The sequence below is a fragment of the Falco cherrug genome, chromosome 3 (genome assembly GCF_023634085.1).
Source record: "Falco cherrug isolate bFalChe1 chromosome 3, bFalChe1.pri, whole genome shotgun sequence".
Lineage (NCBI taxonomy): Eukaryota > Metazoa > Chordata > Aves > Falconiformes > Falconidae > Falco > Falco cherrug.
This window is the reverse complement of record NC_073699.1, coordinates 52083625-52109289: the sequence shown is the minus strand read 5'-3', so window position 1 is coordinate 52109289 and position 25665 is coordinate 52083625. Positions and strand designations below refer to the sequence as shown.

The 25665-nt window shown below is 40.6% G+C and overlaps 1 protein-coding gene across 7 annotated transcripts in view; it reads left to right on the top strand.

Annotated features, from left to right (window-relative positions):
• The window catches only part of DTNA (dystrobrevin alpha), a 234294-nt gene that overhangs the window by 165285 nt on the left and 43344 nt on the right, over positions 1–25665 (top strand). For 5 of the 7 annotated variants that reach the window (XM_055705134.1, XM_055705132.1, XM_055705137.1 and 2 more), the window contains exons 5-10: positions 5122–5207; positions 6765–6919; positions 11339–11444; positions 13914–14080; positions 16571–16695; positions 22000–22080. In XM_055705134.1, coding sequence (XP_055561109.1) covers positions 5122–5207; positions 6765–6919; positions 11339–11444; positions 13914–14080; positions 16571–16695; positions 22000–22080 — 720 coding nt within the window. Of the gene's footprint in view, positions 1–5121; positions 5208–6764; positions 6920–11338; positions 11445–13913; positions 14081–16570; positions 16696–21999; positions 22081–23984; positions 24075–25665 lie in introns of all 7 variants that reach the window. The other 2 variants (XM_055705133.1, XM_055705139.1) reach the window with 1 other exon arrangement.

The following is a 25665-nucleotide window of genomic DNA, read 5'->3' as shown; positions in this document are numbered from 1 at the left end:
CCCTGACAGACCAAAACCAGTGAGCAGAATGAGGTGGTCACACTTTAAAATGTCTGTACAAAAACATGCCTGATGTGTGTTTTTAACTGCACATTAAAACTGGCCAATGGCTTTTCCTTCAAGATCTAAGGTGATTAACTGGCTTTATGAAATAATAGCATACTTTCATCACTGGCACACAAGGGCTGTATCAAAACACGACAAGTTCAAACCTCTCTGAAAAATCCATCTCAGGCCGGTGTCAAAGCTTAGACAGCTAGGTGGGATGTCAGCCTCATTCAATCAAATCAAATCTCATTCCCAAAAAGACACTTTTAAACAGACTGTAAAATATTCTGTGCTAGATCATCTTCAGCACTGACTCAGTATTGCAATACAGCTATTCCCTGCTGCACAGTTTAACTGACAAGAAAATACCTGAATTTTTGCTGTCCCTTGACATACCTGTATTACAAATGGAGCTGTGAGCTCTGGGCTATGAAACAGACCCAATCTGGCTGGAGGGGCTTGACTTCTACAAAGAAAAGAGGAAATATGTGTGCCCTTGTTTAATCAAATGCACATTTGAGTCGTATGAGTTCAATACATAAAGATGTTCAGTATCTGTTTTGGAAGTGTAACTTCTTGCTCATCCATTTATTCAGTGCTGTAAAGTGTTTATTTCTCTCTTCTCCACCTTCACTAATCTTTGAAAGCCATACAGGCCAGCTAGATTTTACAAAGGAAGTCCAGCAAAACATGCATTTCAGAGATTTGGTCATTATGCATTTTGCTCTTCTAAATGAAAGAATTTTGCTTGATTCCAATAAAATTTCCTCTCTGAAACCTGTTTGTGAAAATAGGAATTTTTAATTACAGCCTCTGACATTTCAGAATTGGCTGCTCTGATTAAGGTGGGCAGTAGGAGGCCCACAAGACCAAAGGAGTTTCATTACTTTTGGAAAAGATAATTTAAAGTGTTAGGGGAACACCACTTCATTTCTAGTTAATGAGAAGAATCCTATTTTCTCGATGTCCATTTCATGGGACACATTTGCTATTTCGAAAGATGTGTTGTAATTTCTTTATAGCTTTCCCCACCATATGGCTGTCTCAGTGTGAGTACTACTGCAGATCCTGACAAAAGTCGGCATCATCCATTTGGTACTGCTCTTCTTGCTGACCTGAAAGGCAAATTCAGCCCTGGAGCTGTACTTAGCCCCTTATGGTGTGTGGATTTTACCAGGCAGTCTGTGGGGCTTCCTTGCTCTGGGGAAGAGTCTGTCTGTCTCAGCAGCCACAAATTTGAGGAAGAAACCCTCTGCTCTGGTGTCTAAAATAATGTATTATTTTTCGCCCTTTTTTCCCCAAGCCATAGGAGATAACCTTAAGCCCTGGACTTCATTCCCTTTCCTAGGTACTCCATCCTGTGTTGTCGCTAAGTGCACATCAGCTTCAAGGTTTGCTTTTAGCATCACCAATAAACAGAATCACAGAATGGTTTGGGTTGGAAGGGACCTTTGAAGATCATCTAGTCCACCCCCCCTGTTATGGGCAGGGACAACTTAGTGCTTCTTACCAAAAGTACAATACGTGATGAATTTCCACCCTAGTGTTGTTGAGAACCCCTGAGTTGTTCAGCATATTTTACTCTGTATATGGCACCATCAACAACAACGTAATACTGCAGACGTAAGAAGTTTATCCTCCTTCATATCATGCTTTTAGTGCTTTTCTGTAGGGATCTGAAGAGTAATCTCAGTAAGAGAGGTGCTATATAAAATCAAAATATTTTCTGTCCTCTCCTGTTCCCACTCTTTGCATTAGCCAGCCTAAAGCTTGAGGGAGCACTGACTTTACAATAGAGATCTTCACGCTGCTGTGAGCCACTGCTTCAGCATTTGCTTTTACCAGGCAAACACTGTGATGCCCCAGTGCTGCCAGTCGAGGGCATCTGTAGTGCTTAGACATGGCTTAGGGCACTTCTGGATCCAAATGATATTGGCAGGTCTTGGGCCCCATTATCCTGTCAGTTCATCAGTCATGTATATTTATATATGCATGTGTGTATATGTACACACACAAATACACAGAGACATATATATTTGGAGGGCAAACTGAATTTGTACTGGCTGTAGTGATGCCTTTATGAATACAAATGACCGATACAAAATACAGTGTCAAAACTAATCAATTCAAATGGAGAGACTGAAAAGATAAATTAAATCTTTTCTTTTTTCCGTTCCATAACTGAGTATGGGAAAAGCTGATAGCTCTGGGGTAGAAAGCTGAAGGCGATTTGATATGTGTCTGCCATTCAAGAATATAATCCTATTAGTAAATGTAACTAAACCTACTGGGAAGAATAATGTAAATCTGAAGCACTTCCACATGGGCTTTAGTTTTTCCTCTGATTCTTCCATAGCTTCTTCATAATGCCATTGCTTCCACTTAGCATTTACTTTTCTTAAGTATAACAGCTCTTTTAAAGGCAGGTGAAAAACTCGTGATGAAACAGTGCAGGAGAATCCCAAAGGTTTAAAGGGTAGCAGCCACAAAAAGACCACAAAGTGACCAATTTTTGTAGCAATGCTAGGTCCTGGTTTACACAAATTAGAATCCAATCAACAAAGGACAGAAATACAGAAGACTGGAAATTCCTATACTGTGATTTTAATCTTATAAAGCCAGTCAAAGAGAACACAATGTAGTGAAAAAGAAAATGCACAAAAGCCAGCATGTAACATCTTTAATGTACTGATATACCATTCATGTCTACTGTGTATGTATATATTACTGTATTAGTCTGGTTTGGGGTTAGCAGGGAGACACAGTCACAGGCTCTGTGTCTTTCCAGGATCAGCTTATCTTTTAATTCTGATCAAACACAATTTTCTTCATTTGAGTTATGAGTGATAATCAACAGAGTGAAACAGAAATATTGATGAAGAGCTAGATTTCTATATATTGCTATTGCAGTTGGGCTATCTTATGTAAGACGTAATTACATATATTTTAACAGGAAATCTCTTATAAACATAATATTCCCTGACAGAGTAAAGACTGAAGGTCATAGAAACCCCACTTTCAAAAAATGATGCAAATTTTTTATTATCTGGTACCATCATTAGCCCTGTCAGTAGAATTTAGAAGGAGGAACGGGTGCCGTTTTGCTCAGCTCACAAATACTGGCTGACTGTCTCTTTTTTTAAATCATGATGACAATGTGTTCCCACTGATGTCATTAAACAGGCATATGGGAAGCTATTAAGTAATGCTAAGGTGTTTGGATGACAGATAAAAGTTGCTCCGGTGCAACTGTGGACTCTTACTGACTTATAGTAAGACTGAGAATTCCAAGAAAAAACACATTTCACCATTTGGACATTGTCCTGATTTTGTCTGGGACAGAGTTAATTTTCTTTTTAGTAGCTGGTGCAGTGCCGTGTGTTAGATTTAGTGTGCGAATAATGCTGATAACACACAATGGTTTTAGTTGTTGCCAGGTAATGTTTATACTGAGTCAAGGACTTTACCGTTCCTTGGGCCCTGCCAGCGGGAGGGCTGGAGGGGCACGGGAAATTGAGAGAGGACACAGCCAGGACAGGTGACCCAAACTGGCCAAAGGGATATTCCATACCATATAACGCCATGCTCAGTATATAAACTGGCGGAGTCGGCCAGGAGCTGCTGATCACTGCTCAGGGACTGTCTGGGCATCGGTCAGCAGGTGGTGAGCAGTTATATTGTGTGTCACTTGGTTTTTTTCCCTTGGGTTGTATTTCTCTCTGTCCCTCTCCTCTTCATTACAATTATTATTGTTGTTGTTATTAGTTTTACTTCAATTCTTAAACTGTTCAATCGCAACCCACAGGATTTACCATTTTCTGGTTCTCCTCCCCATCCCACTTGGGTGTGGATGGGGGGCAGAGTGAGCAAGCAGCGGTGTGGTACTTAGTTGCCAGCTGGGGTTAAACCACGACAGATGCCAAAAAAACAAACATTAAAAAGCAGATGAACTTAGAAGAGCATGTTCATGCTCGTCTTTGGAAAGGGACTGAACATTGCAGCATTTTTGTTCAGCCATTCCTGTCAATGCTGGACTTGGTTTTGCCTAAAGTGGAGGGATTGGTCTTTTAGGAGCTAAGAGTGCCTTGCAGTGTGTGAAGTCATGTATTACTCATGCAGCTCGAAGACACCAAGGTTTATATAATGGCAGGTAATCAATGGGAACCATCATGACTGTAGAAGGAGAATGAGGACAGCAAGAGGAGCAATAAAGTTAAGCCATTGTGTGCTTCAAGGCAGTTGAAGGAAGAGCTGACAACGGCTAAAGGTGAACACAGCGTCCTGAAAGTGCAGTATATGGTCTGACCCTTTCAGGAAGAAAAAAAAAAAGTCTTTTGTTTTTACCTGAAAGTGACTGGATTTACAGAAAAAACTATGTCTTTTTGCCCCAAGGCATACTCCTGTGTGCATTTGGGGTTTAATACATTATGCATTTCAAGTTGACAATAGAGCGCCAGACATGGCCTCTACTTGAACAAACCAGGGACAGAACTCTTCCACATCTCACAACAAATGTCCTGCGCTTGCTGTGGATGCCAGTGTATTCCCCATTTTTCAGCAGAGTCATTCTTAAAGGTTCATAGGGTTCTGGTGAATCATTTAAAAGGCAATTGTCACGACTTGCTAACAGGTATAATATGCAGCTTATGCAATCATGTGAGCCCTTTCTGCTTTTACACATGCATTCCCTGCATTGATTTTTGCACTTACTCGCGGTCTTCTGGGGACAGAAGATGCACAGTGCACTTAGGGTATAGGGAGATCACGAGTGTGATAGGTGTTTTCCAGTGCTACTGTAGCACAAATAGCAGTAATAATCATTGCCTTAGTCTATAATGAGATAAACAGTTTAATACTGAGCTTCATATACACAATAAATCTGTTCTGAGATCTTTACAGACCAATGTACTGATGTGTGTTCCAGCAAAACAAACTTTGATTTTAAAGTTTGTTATTTCTTTGTATGTCAATTCTCATATACTGTGCATGTCATGTCCATGATATACATTTTAAATGGAAAGAGGTCCATATTATAAAATGGATATAAAATGTCTACTTTCTACTTTTGAACAGGGAAGGACATGGTAAAATTTCCGTTTTTGCTGTAAAAATGGCCTTGGCAACCCTTTGTGGAGGAAAGATCATGGACAAATTAAGATGTAAGTCTTTTGGGTGTTAATTTACCTGTTAATCATTGTTGTACTTGGAAGGATAACAGTGCACATAGAAGAAGAGGGAATTAGGATAAGTTATAGTTTCATGGCTGGGTTTGGGAATTGCACTATATATCTCTCCAAGTAAGTCCCGCTAAACATTTGGCTGAACCTCACACTGGACTTTGTTATTTTTGAAGCCAGATTGCATATATTGAAGTTCTGATTGGTGGGTTATTCTTTTTTTCCTTTGGGATGATTGAATTCAGAGTACAGCTAAGTGTCTCAAATGTTCAACATCATGAAACATCATTTAGCAATTTCTTCAAACTTCATTTTAGTGACATCTCTCTCTTCACATGTAGAAGTACAATATATTTATGCACTATTTTTATTTCTTCCCATAGGGTATATACTAATGCATTCTACTTTGAAGAATAGATTCTCATTTCACAGGATTTATTCCCAGTTCCCCAATAGCCAAGGCATAGTTTACTTGTAGCTGCAAAGAAAGGCATTCTCTTTAGTGCTATGATGTCGGTAGTTCAGGTTAAAAACACTATTTTCCAGACTTTTCGACCAAAAGATTAATGTCAACCTTCGGTTTCCTCTGAGCCTTCTACCACAGCCAAAGAAAACTGAGTTTAAAAATTGTTGTTGATTAGAGCAGACAAGTAGAAATCCCAGGTGCTAATTTAGTCTTCTGGATTTGGTGCCATTTTTAATATATTATTTCTATGTAGAAACTCAAATGCAAACTGAATTTAAATTATAAATTATATATGAACACCGTTATAAATTGAACACTGTTTGTTCCCTAGGATGCTTTAAGAATATCAGCAGGATCCATCCAGTGGAAGGTTGGAGTACGATGCTGATTTTTTGGGTCAGCAGTCCCAGGGTCCTGTTGTCAGAATTTCCCTTCCAGGTTCCTGGAAATGAAGCAGCTGACGTGACAGCCTGAAAAATGAGAGATTTTCCTTGGTCTATTATCCATCGCTAAGCTTAGGATAATTTTAAACAAGGGAGAAAGTAAAGGCATAGAAACATGCAGCTCTGCAATAATAAGACTACAATATTTTTATACATGAACAAAAAAGAGAAAAAAGAAGAGTGAAAAGTTATGCATTTGAAAGACCTTCAGTGCTTTGTGTGTCCAAAACAATAATAACTGACTTAATGAACTCATTGTCAAGATACAGATCTGACATGGTAAGCTGGCAGCAGGGAAAAAGCTGATGTTGCACATCTTGTCAAATCAGATCCTTCTTATCTGATTAAATTACTGCCTCATGCCATCCATCAGACTTCACTTTAAAAAATGGCCACACACAATGAAAAAAAAGCTGGAATATTTTAGTAATAAATTCGGCTACTTTTAAATATGTAAATGATTCACTTTGTTTTCTGTTGAGAAAGATTATAATTAAGGATGCAGTAACAGTGGAGGTTTCCGTGAGAAGAACATGTTGTTTAGCACTTCAAGTTCAAGTCAGACGATGCTGAATTCAGACCATATCTGTAGCTCTTTACTGAAGCTTTTCTTGTCTTTTCCCCCCTCAGATATTTTCTCAATGATTTCTGACTCCAGTGGAGTGATGGTTTATGGCAGATATGACATGTTTCTGCGGGAGGTTCTCAAGCTGCCCACAGCCGTTTTCGAAGGGCCTTCATTTGGTTATACTGAGCAATCAGCAAAATCCTGTTTCTCACAACAGGTAAATGAAGAGTGAGCATCCTAGATACAGGATCTCAATAACCCCTCTGAACAGGCTAAGACTTCATTCCTTTCTTAATATATGTGCGTATTTGCCCAGGAAGCACATGGCTGTGTGGAGGAGGGGTCCACTTTGCTAATTTCTGGCATGTAGGTTAGGTGCATTCAATAGGAAGCTAGTCTTTATAGGTTCTCCGTAAAACCATGGAGGAGTAAGAGAGTCAAAAAGTAATAGAGAGCAGGATCTTAATTTACATGTTCCTAAATTAGGGAACCTGAGGAGACTAGCTTCGTAATTTAAGCACCTAAGTTAGATACTTACATTTAGGTGATATTAATACCCCAAGACATGCAATTCTTCACTCCAGTTAGTTCTTGTTGCTATAAGCATATATGAGACTTTAACTTCTCCATGCAAAGCTCAACTCCTACCAAAAAATCAAGCTACATGTTTTCCAAGTGATGGTGTAAACAAGAAGTTTACGAGTGAGAAGAAAATTGCTTTAAACCTTTTTTGAAAATGGGAGTCAGTAGGTATTAGGAGATTCCTAGTCTCTTACGGATAACGTCAATGAGATAGGGTCAGGAAAGCAATGAATTTATCATAAAGAAAATATGAGATTTTTCCACAACTCACCAGACTCTAGGTGCACTGAGTACAGTACATTGGCTGCCGCTATCACCTAGCACTTCAAAAGATCCCATAACTGGGGCTGGTGGTCGACTCCTCCAATGGAGAAAGAGAATTCTTCTGGCTCTTGCCCCACATCACACTGTATAATTCCGTAAATATAAAGTAGGGGAAGATGCAGAAACCAGGAAAATGTTGCAAATAAAGTGGTATTTTCCTGCTGTTTGTCTTTCCATACGCTAACTGAATACCATTGAACAAATAAATTGAATGGAGCAGGAGTAGTGTCATTTTCGTGTAAAACAGAGTCTCATTTTTTGTTTTCCCTTAGTTTCATCACTGATCAATAGGGACTCCAGTCAACTGAAAGGCATTGTTGAAATTAGTCTATTGAATCATCTCCCAAATCATTTTACATGACAATGTTTGCATGTGTCAACTAGTCTTGCTTCACAGAGGAAGGCTTAAGACAGCACTTCATCTTATAAGAATTTACAGTGAAGTGACTTTTGGTAGTTTGGTGTTGAAGTAATAAACTGAGTGCTCTTGCATGGCAACAGGGCATTCAAGCTTTGCATCTTGGACATGCTGTTATTAAAGATGAAAAAAGCAATTTCCTTTCATGAAAAAATGTCATTCAGGCCTCATTTTCTATTTGAGAAGGCATCAGAAATGGCGCTTTCATTGACATTGCATCCAAATGAGTGGACCAGATGTACTAAGGTACTTGAAGAAGCAGTGTCTCCAAACAGGCATGAGATGGTTTTGTTCACAATCTCCACTTACAGCTAATGAGGGTTAGCTCTCTGAGTGACGCAGGTACAGAGCAGATTTACAAAGCTGCTGTTTTGCATCCATAGGCAGCCAAGTGCTCTTGTAATCTGGTCTAATATTTCACTTAAATTTACTTTATGTAATTCTCATTATGTCCTCACTAGGGATGAACTGGAGTTTTGAAATAAGGCTCAAAACAACATATCCCTATGATATTATGATAAATAATGTTTACAGTCTTAGTTACACTATAGGTTGTTCTTTCACTCTCTTAGGCTGCACTTAGTGTTACCAAAAGTCGATACCTTGGGATGTTGGGCACACTCTGTTGTTCTCAGTATGGATCACTTTTACTTACCAGAAGCCTTTCAGCCCCCTGATATATAGATTTCTCAATTTCAGAGAAAGAAAAAATTCTGGGAATGATCTTCTGCTCACGGTGTCAAATCCATTTCGACTTGCATCTGAAAGGATTTTTCCTATTGTAGAAATGTTTTATTGTTCCCCGTTGTACTGGTTTACTTGATCAAACCATGTATTTTCCTCTGTCTGTGAACCACCGCTAGATTGAATGACTGTTCAAAATAGAAACAACAGTATTTCCTCAGCAGCAAAATTATGGAACAGAAATGCCAGAACAAGTGACTTAATATTGCAGAATACAAATCTGTGGCTCAAAAAGGAGTTTTATTGCCACCGCTTTCCCCCATAGGTAGGATTATTGTTAAGTTATACTATTGCTATTATTACAAAAAACACTTTTCAGTTCTCTTTCTTTTATCCCAAACTAAAAAGATAGGCACTAACTTCATTTTCTTAGCACTTAGCTAAGTGTTATTCCACAAACCTAGACTCCATCTGCATGTAGTATATATTTAGAAAACAGTTTTCGGTTTCAACTTTCCCAGCAGCTGGAAAAAAGAAAAAGAAAAAAAAAAAAGTGAGAGGAAAATACGCCTTTTAAAATGTATGTAAGTTGCTCTGTTGGTGTCCTTTTAAGGGACACTGCTCTCTCTAATCCATAAAATCAGTGGCCTCCAGAGGAGTTTGGCCATAAAGCTGTCAGTGAAGCTGAGTTGCTTTATTTGGTGCAAATCAGGTTTTAAATTATACCTGCATTCAAAAGCCTACTGCATTGTGGAAGAGCTGTTCTTGTCTCCCCATCTATTTGCTTGTTTAGACCAGTTGTGTGTTTGCTGCCAACTTATCTGCCTTCAAGAGCAGAGAGAAGACTTAAGGCTACTCAGCTCTGCAGTATGGGGCACTGGAAGACCCTTCTTTTCCTAGACTTCATTCTCCCTTTTTTCCTCCTGTTCTCAGTTCTGCTGCAGACAGCACAGACATCTGCCGGTGGCATTGGTCAGCAAAGCCATGCCAAACATACACAGCAGATCTCCAAAAGAAAGGTCCTTTTCTGTGAGCTGGTGCTTATAGCATAGGATGCCTATTTGGGAGGTGGTTATCCATTCTCCGTGGGTGGGAAGATCATTCGTGCAACAAGCAGGTGGCAGCTGTTTGATTGGACTTTCATACTGCAGGTATTGTGGGAAAAGATAGTATTTTAATGAGATTTAGAGCTCATATTCTGGCTATTTCTGTTCATTAAAGAATCAAGACCATTTTCACAACTAGTCTGAAGTATATTCTCTTCTCCTAGGGACAAATATCTTTATATATTTCCCAATATCTTGCAATATTTCAGCCCTGAGACTGTTACAGAGTGAGGTGTTTTCCATTGATCACTCAGTATATAAGAGAAACAATGATTTTCTTTACATCTGGTGGCAATTGTATAGAAATGCAGCACAGACACTCCATCTGGAAATCTCAGCTCTTAAAAGCATTCCACAACACGCAGAGATGATACATGTCACTGCATAGCTGCTGTTTTGCTTCCTCATGGGGTAACCACAGTTATTTAGCAAGTTAAAGCAGTAGCTTATGCAATCAGATATGAAAATTTAGCAATCCCTTTGGATATGGGGATGCTACTTAAATATGTAAGTCTGTAAATTATATCGGCACACGTTCTCAACAGGGCTCAATATTTTTGCATCTTAATTTTAGTCTAAAGGAAGGTTCAGTTGCTGATTTCTTAAGGACTCTCTGTCCTTGACCACCCAGTAGGTACTTCAGTGAACACTTACGTAGCTGGTATACTATGCAGGAAAGAGCAGGTATTTATGGTGGAGATATGTCAGACTGAAATATCACCTGCAGGTCTGAAGAAACAAGTGAACTAAGATTTGTGATGACTTTTTCCAGACGCCTAAGAAACAGAAGGCCCTAAGCTGTGTTTTTAAAATCAACAAGGATATTTTAGAATTTAAATCCCTTTGAAAATAAAGGGACACAAATCTTTAAGTGCTTGCAGGTGTTGAGGGTTTAGGAACAGTTGCAGACCCTGAGTGTATGCAAACACAACACCCCACAATCAGAGCTCACCCATAACTAGTTGCCATCACTCAACAGACAGGCATAGGTCCTTAAATCACAGTAACACAATTGCCTGTGATGGTCTGTCCTTACCCTCTATTTATTTTGAAAGTATACTCCCTTGTCATTATTTTCTTTCATTTTCTTTGTTGGAGTACTGTCAGTCGTTCTCTGCAGTGACTTCTCGTGTGGAAATTGATAATACAGAGTGATACCCGACATGCACTTTGCTCATTATGCAGTACTCAAAACACATGAAAACATGAAGAGCTGAATACCAACCTTATTCACAGATCATCTTCAGGCAATGACTTTAGAAGAGAGTTTTGAAGTGAGTGGGAGCTAGGTGTCTCCAACCCAGCCTTGTGAGAAGGACTGCTAGTCATCCGTAGTATACATTGTCACTGTCAAAAATAGTCCAGAAAAGCTTTGCTAGTATCACTTCTTTTTAGCAAACCCAGGCTACAAGCAAACAGTGTCTGAAACTTACTCCCAGTGTTTCTGTAAGGACAAGATAAAATCATTTTGATGTGTCTAATTACTGATTCTTTGTGCTTGTTTGTTTGCTTGTTTGAGCAGAAAAAAGTCACATTAAACACTTTCTTGGATACTCTCATGTCTGATCCCCCGCCACAGTGTCTAGTGTGGTTACCACTTCTGCATCGACTGGCAAACGTTGAAAATGGTAAGTAAGAGCTTCGGCCAAAATCCAGTTACAAAAGTAAACTTTTGTGTGATAATTTTCTCCCTCTGTAGATGGTTTTGTAGGAGTTACTGTACTGGGTTCATTGACTCCCTGTGCTATTTTTACAGTCCTGGGTAAAACCTTTAAAGAATCATGTTGGTCATTTGGCCAGGAACGTGGCTTAATTTTTGCTAGGTTCAGGAAATGTCCACTCCTCCTGTGCTCTGGATAAGCAGAGAGCGATAGGACTTGATCCATTCACACACATTTGGTAAACTATTGATGCCACAACTTTTATTAGCTATGACATACGGCAGCAGAGAAGAAACAGCTTGGCATTTTCCGTTCATGCAATATTCTTGGCAGAAGATGTCCAGTGCAGTGCAAAATACCAGCCAAAAGGTCCATATGAAGGATCTCTTCCTAAGCCTACGCTGCCAGAGGGTATACACTGAAAAGAAAGTTCCGGATTTGTCCTTATCATTTGTTTGTGTGGAAGATCAGGATTGAACTGTGAGATGCCTCTTTCTCTTCAAGGGTAGTCTATCCCCCAAATGAGTAGATCACAGATTTTAAGACAGGAAGGGACCATGAAGATCAACTCAATTTGATTATTGTACAGTGGATGTTGCTTGTCCCTGGACAGCAATATCTTTGTCAGCCTTCCAGCTTCCAGCCTGCAGAAGAGATCACAGACTCACAGACGTGGTCCTCCAGCCAAACCCTTCATACACTGTTTTTGTAGAAGGTGCTGCCACACTGAAGGTGCAGGAGCAGAGCTAGAAAATTTGTGCATCTCATCTCACTGTGTGTACCAACAAATTGCCTCTGACAAACTCTGTACAGTTCCTCATGTAGTTCTGGAGGAGTTCACCGGCTCCAATGCAGCCAGTTTCTGCTGTCCAGAACAAACAGCACTGACAATAGAAAAAAACATGAGACAAGAAATGCCTTTTTACTGTCTGCTTGTTCCTAATGTGGCATGTCTTGCTTATGATCAGCAGGAAGCAATGATGCTGAGGGTCATTATTCCAACACTTTAAATCTAGAAAAAGGAAGATTTAAAAATGGAGAAAGTTTATACCAAAAAAATTAATTATTAATTTAGCCAGATAAATAGACTTTTTGTAAACAATTTTCCAACCCAGTAGTACGCTTCAGAGGTTATTGTGTAGGGGGCTTGTTGAATATTCCTAATTTGTTGCTCCCTTGAAAGTTTACCTCTAGCGTAACTGAAGCTTTGGGATGCTGCAGGGAAAAAGAAGGGGGCGGGGCAGGTGGAAGAAAAGATCATATGCATTTATTTTGTTAGGCAATAAAAGTATTTATACCATATTTCCTACAAGAAAATGGGGGGGGGGTGGTGGTGTGTGGAAGGAGAGGTGTGCAGACATTTTTTGGTGATAAAAGGAGAAAGAGGAAGTGGTACATATTCTTGTACTAAATAAATCCCTTTTCCACTGAAAGGCACCAAGGTGGGTAGGGTGGTGTTCCCAAGTCCTTTTTGGCTACAGAGCCACCTATCTTCCCCACCTTCCTCAAGCTCTTGTCATCCATCCCTGTCCCTCACCAGTTTCTCACTGTTTCCCAGCCTGGAGCGCTAGCCCTTCCTCCTGCAAAATTCTGGCAAGGAACTAAAACCCTGATACACTCAGCACTGATCCAAATCTTCCCAGACTGAACCTTATGACAGAAAAGCAGAAGGTGCCTGGGAACAGGGAGATGTTCAGTACTCCGTGGTAAATCGGGTACGTGCTGTAGTGAGGAGAGAGGAACAGAAATAGCAGTATTGCTGGAAAGGGGCTTCAGAATGTCTTGATTGGTGCCTTAGCGTGCTCAGTGATTTGCATCCTCGTTACTATCTGCTTCTGAGTGGAACAGAAAACAGGACCACGTGGGTCCCTTCGATGGCCAGCTTTCCAAATCTGGGCATCCAAAGCTAAGTGTTCAACTCCATTTATAGGTATCTAAATGATGCCAGTGGTACAGATGAGACAGCAGTAATTAAGAGACAATGACATGCCTAAGTACACTTTTGTGCTTCCAGTAATGAGACAGCTGAATGTGACATTTCCTCCAAGACACATCACTTTAGCTCCTCACAGCACAGCAAAACATTCAGCTTCCCCCAGTAACCAGTAACGCAGCTGAAGGGTGCAGTGGATTTTTCCCATGTATGAATTTACTCTTATCATGTATTGTGTTAGACACTGAGCACGTTTTTTGCTGCTGCAAGGAGGAGGTGCAGGCATCAGCTCAGAGGTGGTGAAGGGTTTGGTGCCCAAGTTGGAGGCGTTGCCCATGGCTTAGCATGGGTTGCTGCATGGCTACTTGAGTTGTCACAGGTCAAAGCTGCAGATGGCTAGAAACAAAGAAGGGACTTGCCCTTCAGTTCAGGGCTTTGTCCATGTTCTTTTGCTGGGGGTTTCTTTGCTTTGGTTTATGGCTCAGTGTGTCTTTCTCCTGCAGTCTTCCACCCCGTCGAGTGTTCCTACTGCCACAGCGAGAGCATGATGGGGTTTCGCTACCGCTGCCAGCAGTGTCACAATTACCAGCTCTGTCAGGACTGCTTCTGGAGGGGCCATGCCAGCGGTTCCCACAGCAACCAGCACCAAATGAAAGAGTACACGTCATGGGTAAGGGAAAGCTCACGCCTCGCCTCGCTGCAGACTGCTTTGCCCTCCAGCTGGTGGAGAAGCCCCCGGCCACAGCTCGGGGCAGCCATCTGGCACAGGGAGGCTGGGAGCTGTGCCGCTGGTTCGGATTGGCAACCCTGTCAGGGAGGCTCTGGTCTTGGGAGCCATCGGGAGAGCACAGAGGTGGGAATGGTCTTTTCTGGGTGAGGATCTGGGGTGCCTGTGACGGTGCGTGCTGCAGCGAGGGCAGCGCAGGAGGGGCTGGCAGCAGAGCACCAGGCTCACGGCAGCTTCTCCTGTTCCCACAGGACTTACGGTAAAATCATCATTGGCTTGTTCTGTTTGGCTATGTGTAAATGAAATGACGAATACTTGAGGCTCATTCATCAATATTTTCAGTTGAGTGGCTGCAGCATATGCGTAGCATTTGGGATGGTCCTGGCACTGTAGATATAAGCATGGTCACAGGCTTAGATCCACAGTAGTGTTTACGATAGAGAAAAACACATTTCAGCCTTTTTGTTCTTAAAATAATTCAGTGCTTTTTCTAAGCTGAAAGAGAAGTATCAACAGCTACATTAACCTTCTCTGAAGGGCATCAGACCTGGGGGCTAAGCTCTCCATGGACAGGAGCAAAGCCCCAACAGATTCTGTTGGTCACGGAGCACCCCAGTCCTTCAGGGTTCAAATCCAGAGACCAGTAGAAAAATCCTAACTAATCTTAAATATTACAAAAATATATTGTTACAAGAAAAAGAAATTTATGCATATAGTAAATGCTCATGTTTGTGAAGCACTTTGTGCGTATTTTTTAACAAAGTTATGAAGCTTAACACTTTTTAAATGTCTGTTTTTCTGTTGATGGAGCAGGCAAGGGTTAAATTTGACATGGTTTGCTCTGTATGCCAGTCACAGGGGCCTGTGCTACATCCCGGCAGATCTGGATCTGTAATTGTTTTTGTGGGTCCTAATTGCTGCTTGTTGTATAGATAGGAATGGCTTAGATTTTAGTCTCTGAATAGGAGAGTGCCAGGTATGTAGCTCTGACTCCATTGCTAACAGCAACTTGTGCTATAAAATAATATCTGCTGTAGCCAGGGTACTGTAATTATAGGTAGGAAGTAATTGGAAAACTTAATATTTCTGTTCAGGAGAAGACAAAAACATGACTAGGTGTCTAGTGGTTTCAAATGTTTCCTTGTCAGAAACAAATGTTTTGCTTCAAGTTTGAAATAGCCTTTTTGTAGCGTTCATTAGCATTTATTCAAACCTGGTTAGCATTCTCAATAATGCATCCATATCGAGCTCCGTATGCAGATTGGAGGAGTTCATGGGTGCAGCGGATGTCAGCCGCTCTCAATTCAGAGTGAAATTGCATTTATAATGAAAGAGAGAAAGCCTGAACTTCACATACTTATGTTGGATTTCTGCAATAAAAATACTTCATTATTATCTTGATTACAGTCTTAAGTCAACGCAGCATGTGTGTGCACAAATACAATGCCACTGCTGTTAATTTTCAAAAGGCTTTTTAAATTTCAGCATGCAGAGCTGTGATGTGGGGGGAGGGGACAGTGTAAGGATCCCTACCCCTGTTTCACTGGCAGAAAAGCTGAATCACAGAGAGGTGAGTTGGATTCCCTGAGAATCTCTCACACAGCCTAAAAGACACCTTTGAACTCCAAGCCCTTCCTTCCTTAGAAACGTGTTCAACTGCAGCGAGCGTCTGAACAAAACTAGAAAGCAGAAAATACTGGTGGGTTTATTTTTTAGAGTCACTGATGGGATTTCAGGGTGACAAGCATGCTTTCCGTGCGGAGCCTTTCCATCTTTTCATGACAGTAGGTCAGCCTCTTCTGGCATGCGGTCACCGTGGCATGGTGGGGCAGTTCTCACCACGCACATCTCAAATTTCCCATTCCCTGGTGTGGCAGGGGCTGCAGCAGCCACAGGAGGTGGAAGAGGAGCTTTATGACAGTACCTAAACAGTACAGGGTGCTGGAGCTGAGGAGGGAAATACTAGCAAGGAGAAAGAATACAGCAGCCTTGTGCCTGTCCCACAACTAGGAGGGAAAAGGTGTCCCATACATGTATCTATATGGGCAGGCATACACAGATTTGCTCCGCTTGCACGCCCAAGATGGCGAGTTACAAGCCAGCTCCAGTCCAGAAGACACTACCTTTGTGCTGTCCTTCATTCAATACTGCCTGAGCGCGGCATTGCAAAGAAGCTATTGCAACTGCATCTGCCCATATAGATATACCCGCTGAGCCTACTCTGAAGGCCCCTGAAGGTAAGGGTAATCTTTCCTCCAAACCGAGCAGTAAAGCAGACTTCGCCTTACCAGATTCTCAGGGTGGGAGTGGGGTAAGGGGGCTGTCAGTCAATAGGTATATAAGCTGTAGAGCTTCCTGTTTTGTGCTTCCTATAGCAGAAACAGTATGTACCTTACTTGTCCAGATTACCTCTACCTTCCTTGTTCCTCCCAGAAATCACCTGCTAAGAAGCTAACTAATGCACTTAGCAAGTCTTTAAGCTGTGCTTCCAGCCGTGAACCTTTACACCCAATGTTCCCTGACCAGCCTGAAAAACCTCTAAACCTGGCTCATATTGTGTAAGTATCTGTGTGCTGTAGAGAAAGTAAGCTTTGTTGTAGGAGTTGCTTGCACCAAGTGTAGATGCTGTAGCTCTGAACAAAACGGGAGGCAGCTGTGGCATATCAAACTAAATGCATCTCAAGTGCACATTTGCTGATAGGGGTATTTAGTATAAAAATGTTCTTTTGGCGTGACTTCACTTGAAGAGGCAGCGGGATATGTACATATAGCCAAATACTGGGATGCAATTTTGTGATGTCCCCATTATCCTCAAAAGCTATCCATGCAATTTCATAGTTTCAGCACTTTGGGATGTATTCATGCTGAGAACATTAGTTTTGTCATCTAGAGACTCTCAGCTTCAGTGTATCACAGGTATGCCTTGACACAAGGCATGACAAGTGAAGTCTGACCAATTTTGTTGAAATCAGTGTCAGTTCTCACTGACTTTAGTGCAACCATGGCTTCACCCGGCCCTAAAGAGTTATATGAGTCTGCATAAGAAGTGTGTTTTTAATTGCCAAGTCACTGGAAGACAGGCTATTATTTTTACGTTCTGATATTTTGGGAAAGCAAAATTATTTTTTGGTATAGTAGTTTGTGTCATTACTTTTTCTCTGCAGGAGTCAAGAAGCTCAAAGCAGAGAGAAAACGTATTTGTGCAGGGTGGGGAAATTATCACTGGATTATTTTTTTTTCTGAAGCATGTCCACCGTCCATAGTGGGAGTTGCTCAGATATTCTTATGTATCAATGTGGTTTACCTTTGCTTCCTGAGTCCTGAAAAGAAAAATAAAGTTAGGTTTTCCATAGAATTCAGTGAAAATCAAGGCATTGGTTGGAGGAAAGTTAAAAAGAAATTAACTTGGAAAAATTATTCCAAAACCCCTGTCTTTAAAGTACTTGTCTTATTCTGATACATTTCTTAAGAAAATATCTTTCTTAATGATCTTCCCAGGGGCCCTGACTGAAGCACTTAAGGCAGCAGTCATTAAAATTGCATTTGCCTGCTGCATATCTGTGTTACTGGCTGCTGGAACTGTTCTTTTCTGTAATTATTATACATACTTACTTTTGTCAGTACCAAATGTTTGCACGTAGCATCCTTAAGGGCAAGTGCACACTGACCATCGTGGGCTGTGTGACACCTGGAAAATTCATCTAACCTACCTGACATTTTAAGGGTAAATTATCCTCATCGTCCTCCTCATGTGGTTACAGCAGAACTTTCTCAAGGCGTAAAAGAGTGCTCTGGTCTTCAGACACAAGGTGCCTCTGACAAAAACGTAGTGCCAAATCCCTGTTACACTCAACTGTCAGTTAAAACCCCTGCACCTCTTCATGGGGGTGTAATGCGAGGATGTTGTTCTTTGGAAGAAATCATGTGGAGTTGGATCTGCTGAGCTGCCCTGCTGCTCTGCGTGGTATAAAAGCCTGGCCCTGCTGGCAAGTCAGTGGTAATTCCACAAGGCAGAATTTGGCCATCCTTAAGAGAAATGGAAAGAGGCAGGGAGCATGACACTGAAAGAGAAGCCTATGTTCCCTGTTGGCTGGAGGCCTTCAAATGCCGGGGGTTATGTCAGGAGATAATGGATAATGAAAACCAGGCTACTGTGAATGGATTAAATGCATTTAGGCAAGGCAAGGGGAAGGTACCATAGTTAAGCAGGATCTGTTTTAAATCTTTGCTGTGAAATTAACACCTTCCCTTCTTCCTAACTATACAGACATAATTTAGAGTGATTACATGTGAGAACAAACCACCATCTATTTTGATTTATTATAGAGTTTCTCTTTATTCATAGATTGAAGGCAATATAACTTAACAATATATATTGGCTATAATGATACATGAGTGAAAAACCTGTAAGTGTGGAGGTAGCATGATCTACGGCATAAATCACATAAACTAACTGAGGGGAGAGATATGCTACAGTACATCATTGAGAATATCTTCTCACTGATGTGATTTTTATTTTTAAACATAATGGAAGTTGAGAGAAACAGCTCTGGGCAGGCATCCAGGCAAAAAGAGTTTTATATGTGCATTAAATGGAAGAATTTTGGCAACAAAACAGTATCCTTTTCTTAGCTTCTAGCTTAAATGAGGGCAAGAACTCTGCATTACTATACAGCCTTTCCTTTTAATCATTCTTCCACCTTTGAGTGGTAACAGACAGAAAGACTGCATGTTTCTTTTCTTTTAATGGTGCCACACAAAATTGTCAATTGAAAAAGAAACACATCTAAGGCTTATCTAGGAAAATGGTTATCGAGGTGTCATTAACCTGATGAGGAACTCCCCCCACTGATGGAGGGGTCATTTTTCCTTTTTATGCATAAAATTGGCAACAAAAAAGAAAACCCGGACTGCAGAGATGACAAGTGGCATGGCCAGTGCATCATGGAGGTATCTTTCAAATGCATTCTGCACTGGCCTGACTTGGTGTCCACCTAAGCCTGTGGGGGCGTTATTTTTGACATCAGTGTGAGGAGGTTAGACCAGCATAGAGCACTTTGGAAAATTCCTCTTATTTAACGTGGTTTATTACTGTGAGTATGAGTTATGCTATAACATGCATTTATTACATGGCATATTTCAATAGTATTAAGTGTTTTCTGCCTCCTTGAAGAAAGCTGATCGTCATCAGCTCACTTTTATCAAAAAGCTTAATTGCTCACTTCCAGAAGCTTAGAAATAACCTCAAAAAAATATACATTCATAGTCAATAGCTGCGTTTTGCTTTGCTTTACCATAAAGTCTGCTGTTCTTGTCTTACCACGTCACACAACTGTATATGTATGTTTGAACATCTATTCATGCTGAACCTGAGGAATGCGACAGTGGGCATCAGCCTTTAAGTAACTTGCCTTGGGAAAGCTCAGATTAGTATAGTTTTCTATATTATATCCTATATCTATAACAATTGACAAACGAATGCTAATCACAAAACTTGAGCAAAGCCTTGGAGTTTATAGACATTGGTACACAAGAGAGACTGCATATGTAAACAGATCAGTGACCTTTTATGCATAGAGACTCTCATGCTTTTTGCAGAATCAGGGTCATAAGAATGGAGTATGTCCAATGCACTACTTAGACCACAAACATATTAAACTGACAATTTAATTAATGATATCTTTTCCGTTTCATTTTGGCTGCAAAAGAGATACTTGGTGAGTATTTTTCTTCTTTAGTACACTTATTAAAGGAATAAGCTTGCAAAAAAATCCTATAATCTCATTATTACCAATCCTTAATTTATCAGAGTCCAGAGCCAAATAAATAATTGTCTTTAAATACAGAGACAGTGAAAGGGATGATCTCTTTTGAGGGTTAGAAACTTTCTTTTCCATCTCTATTTTGAGAAAAAGCTTAGAGAAGACATTAACCTGAAGCATGTGTGTGGTGATCTGCTGAAGTCCATGGGTGCCACATACCCACTTCCTACTCAGCACAGGTGGACTGGGTGCAAGGCAAAGCAGAGCCCAAGCTCTGCAAAGGGAGCACTCCCCCACCTCCTTCTCTGGGACAGTGTTGAGAACCAGCCTCTCCTCCCTTCTCCCCTGCTGTTTAGAACTCCACAGCCCAGGGCTGGACGCATCTATCAGAAACCTCAGCCTGTGCCCAATTAGTTTTTGAATTGTGTTCACTGGCCAGTGATTGTATTGAGAAAAGGGAAAATGCAGCAGTTGCACGTAGTTGGTGCGAACTATTTCCCCTACACCAGTTACTGGTTTACAATTCCCAGGCCGCAAAATACTGGTTGATTACCCATTAAATAAAATTAGTTTCTAAGAATTGTCTTGAAGTTTATTTTCAAACCTCTGTATTTCAAGACTGATACCACAGTGACCTTCCCAGCACATTGGCTCTGATTATGGCCGCATCCAAGCTCTTCCTAGCTCTGATGAAGGAGTCCATGAAAAATGATATTAAACACTTCTCCATAAGTACACAGAGCACAAAGTTTTGCTTCTCAAATTCATGACTGACCAGCACTGGAGTTTTTTACATGGGTCTGAAGAGGCAGGGTTAGGCTAAAACTGTATTTTCATATAAATAAATAACATGCCAAATCCTACATCTTTCTATTCCCAGTTTTAAACTTCTTAAAGTCGGTGTAGTATTGACATGCTGAGAAATCCATTCGGACTTGTCAGAGACCACATTTATGCTTGTTTTCTAACAGTTACAAAATAAGGAAGAAAATGTATAGAAATAGTTCACTTCTGTGCAGAACTGGCTTTCTTCTTTTCTTACAAACGGTTTGGATGACTGGTTGTCTGGCTCAATTAGAGCCCAGTGACTGTTTTGCAGATGGCTACTATATTTTGATTTGCTCCTCTGCAGAATTCAGAAGCAAGACAGATCTTTCACAGAGCTTAAAGGGGATATTAACCCACTTGAAATCCAGGCAATTTGAAGCCTGAATTTATATATGGCCTCAGGTTCTGCTCATGTCTGATTGAATACCCTGTGATTTTAATAACCTATTTTTTAGTTTTTCCAGAATGTCTATATCTTTTGCCCAGTGTTGCATAAGAAGTCCATTAAGAAGTGGAAATTTGTTCTTAATGGATACAGAAGGAAAAATTATGCACAAAATATTTTTTAAGAGCAGACAATAAAAGAAAGCGGCGGAAATATTCCTTCTCATTTCATCTTCAGTAAGAGCAGGAAATAAAGAATGTAATAATAAAACCATCATTATTAATGGGTACTCTTAAACTGGATACTTATTTTAAATTTTGATTTGGGGGGTTGATATACCAGCTGAAAGCTTTGCAATTAAACCAGTTTAGTTCTGCATATATTTTATGGGACACTGACAGCTGTAGGTACACTGTGGTCACTATGTAGCGTGAAGCTTTGTGCCAGGGATAACCTCATGAAAAGATGTGTAATTCATTGGCAGTTACCTCTTGCAGACCTCCGTGCTGCCACAGAACCTGCTGTCGGTGCTCAGCCTAGCTGGTTGAAAGCAGTGACTGCACCCTGGACTACAGGCTGTAGAAAGGAAAAATGGCATAGTGGTTATTTCACTGAAGCAGGGGAAAAAGAAATCAAGCAAGTTGCTTAAATCTCACCTTAGAACACACAAAAGCATTATTTCCTTCCAGACCCAAGTAACAGCTTGCTTTATCAGCTTCTGCTTAAAAACACAGCATCTTTAATTTGGGACTATTGCTACTTAAAGCAGAAGATGCCAGTAGTAATGTTACTTTAAACAAGAAGCCCATTTAATTATCTGTAAATACTGTTGCTGATGAAGTGAGGTTTTGTGCAAAATTAATGCAACTGGATACTTTGCCTTCTAGGCCCCCTCGACCTGTAACCAGCATGAACGACACACTCTTCTCCCACTCTGTTCCCTCAGGAAGTCCTTTTGCAAACAGAAGGTGAGTTCTTATCCTTATTTATATTAAACCATTATATGATACTGGTGGAGGTTTCAATTTTCAATTCCTCCCCAGGAAACAAAAAAAACCCAAACCACCCACAATATAAGATTAACAGACATGAGGAGAGAAATGCCTTCATTATTTTGGACTAATGCCCAGATACCTGGATGGAGAATTGGGGTTAGGGCACTGCAAGCTCCTCGCAGCAGAGCACAGAAAATCAGCTCTCATTTGAACCATTACGTCCCACTAAAATGTGCTCACATGCAACCGAGGCACCCTCCCATCGGGGCCGAAAGTGAGCTGTTGGTGAGAAGCCATTTTGTAGCAGCATTGTGGGAACAGGAACTGGGACATGCCGTTGCCTACTGGTATACTGGGAGTGCCTGCATTGTACTGCAAGGTATGAACAGAGAAATGTGTTCATATTGCAATATATAGCAAGATATCCTTACTCCTTTTAAACCATTCAGATTGTCATTAAAGGCTACAAGAGAGCAGGAGTAGTCTTGGACTATGGTGACCCTTCAGTAAGCACATGAGAAAAAGAGTGGTCAGAAACATTAATCCCAAAGAGGAGGTGCTTGCAGCTGACGATGTACATTTTGGCCATTTTGTACATTGTACAATGTACGATGTACACTTTGCCAAACGTGTGTAGCGTTTGCTAGCTGTCTCACCCATCTGTGTAAACCTACCAATGCACATAGATAAGAAAGTAGCAGAAAAAGAACTTCCAGCTTCACTGGGGACGGTGAGCACTATGTCTTCCTTAGGTGCATTTTATTGCTTGGTTCCTGCTGTATGTGTCAGTGCTTCCACGTTCCCAAATAACCAAAAATAATCTCTGGGTGTGCATGGCTACATATTTTAACACCAAAACCAAACCTGAGTGTACTGCGTTGCAAGGTCACAGTAAAGATGGTCTACTACTACTTTGAGTTATGAACTTTGTTACCAGGAGCTATAAAATGTACATTCTCAGTGTTATCTTAGTGCAAGTAGCTGCTGGGTGTGACTGAGATGCTTTTTGAAGGCCAGTCCCAAAGCAGCCCCCAAGACTAGATCTGCTGCCTATACAGACAGTGAGACAGCAAATGCAAATTCGTTTCTGTGCTTGGAATATATGGGATCTTATGTGCAAGGCAGGATAATCTATGTGTGGCCTCTCTGGGCTAGGTCATTAAGAGCAACGCTCTTTAAGAGTGTAGCTATTGCTTCTATTTATCCCCAAGAAGTCCCTGTGCTCATTCAACAAAGGTATGCTTTGCCGTTTAGGCCAGGGACATGCAGTAATAACCACAGCACTATCTACTGTGCTGCTTGTTTATCTTTACATATGAAAAAATCCCAATTGTTTTACTTTTGTGTTCTTTAACAATTCAAATGAGTGTCTTTAACTGTCAGGATTAAATGTACACAATTCCTGAGCATTAAAATATCTTTTCTCCTTGATGGAGAATCCCGCGAGGGCAGGAGACAATAAACACCCACCCACCCATAGGTATCCAGGCTTCCTTATAAGTGGATAGTGTGACATCCTTATACAGCAGAGCATTTCCATGATGCAGCAGTCAGTTCTGGCTTTAATTTTAGAGTAAACAGTACCCTGATATGTGAAGCAGTAACACTGCTTGTATATGGAAAGTTTTGTAACTTTTGTTTCATTGATTTAGCAGGATTTTAAGTGTTTGACAGCTTATTCTCATTATTTTGAATTTCATCTCTTATAAATCAAATTTGCATCTTTTTATTTGAATGAAAAAGCACACTATAAACTGTCAAGTCAGTATCCTTTTTAAATGGTTACAAATTATGTTTATTGTAACAAACCCACTCTGAACACACTGCTGTCTGTATACTTTTTGAAGTATTAACAAGGTTTTGTTTGAATCATTCAGGTTACTTGGGGGTATAAATGCAGCCAGTCCTGTGGCTGATGAGCATTCTCTTATAAAGCTGTATGTAAATCAGCTTCACAACAATTCACGGTCAGTATGAGAGCACTAACCCAATAAATGCCATAGTTCTGTAGCTCATGCACTAAATCATTAGCGGTTCTGCTAAACTACTAAAGATACTCTTCAAGGAAGGCTCTGGTGGGCTAGAGGGTTTCTGTGGCTCTAATTAGTCTTTTGAATAGACTTCCTGCTGGCTGTGGGCTTTGCCAACCTGTCTTGCTTATGCAGAGCACAAATCTTTCATTTTACCCTTTCCTGTAGGATTAATGTTAATGTATCTAGTGGAAGTTGGAAATATCATTTTGGAAAACCAAAAAAGCAACACCTTTATGGTTTCATCATCAACGTATGACTTGCCTGTTGCATTCTTGACTGAGGAACAAAAGAGGCTTGCGTGAGAGCCTGGAAACATCTCCCACGCTCACAGCCAGCCTCCTCTTCCTCTTCCACAGCTTTTGCTGCTGGTGGTTACTGTTCTGCAGTTGGCTCTGCTTGCCAGTAACCTTCCCCAGACCCTTTTTCTTTGCTTTGCAAAATGGCCACAGAAAAGGCAGATCTAAATTCTGCTGAAGCTAATGAAGACTTCCCATTTACATAGTGAGCCTTGGATTTGGATGGATGCCTTTGGTTGCTGCACCCTTTTCCCAGCATTTCCTCTCATCTTTCGGTCACTAAAGGAAAAGCCTGTTTCATTCTGCATAAAAGAAATATGCAATTGAGTAAGAACAGTTCCCCAGTTTTTTTACTGTGGAGTGCAATGACCTTTCCTTCTTTCTTTTTTTTGATTAATCCACGAACATTAGCTATAATTCAGTAAGCAAGTACTGAGACCAAGGTACTTTTCTGTTAAATGCCAAGTTCTTCAATCTGTATTAGGCTAATAACAGTATCTTCATTCATTCTTTTAGGTTTTACTATTATTATTGCCCTGGGAAAGTCAGGCCTCAGTAGTGGAAGCTCATCCTCTCGTACATCAGAGAAACAGACTTTGACAGCTCTGTTTGCAGTTGTGCTGATTTTACATTAAATGCTCTGTGATTCATATTATAATACAAATTGTACAAACTCAGGGTAAAATATCTAGCTGAATGTAATCAATGCTAAAAGCTCTGCTGGTTGTGTTTTCACCGCAGATAACTTATGGTTACTATAATTTGTGCTGCAATCTAGTCCAGAGGTTTCAGATAGCTTTACAGAAAGTTTTTATGTAATTACAATGTTTATTCAAAGGAGAATTGGCACAGGCTGCCATTTGTAGCATTCCAATGGTATTTATTTCAGCTACTTGTGTTCATATAAGGACATAAGCATTTGCAGCCAGTTTCTCCTTGTAGCAGCAAATGCTGAATTCAGCACACCGACTCATTTTGCTGCTGGAAATGGATATAATCTCATAAGTTCAGCACAATATCATAATTTCTGGATTCATGAGTGAAAAAAGGAAATTAACTGGGAAGAAGAAGAATTTTATTAGAGGAAATATCTTTGATAACTAGTAAACACAATGACAAATTGTAGGGAACAGCTGAAAGGGGATTGAACATTATATGTTATTTGCAGCTTAATTGCATCTGAAGCACCAGTTTTGGGTGGGTACACAATTATTCCAAAGCTCAAAGGC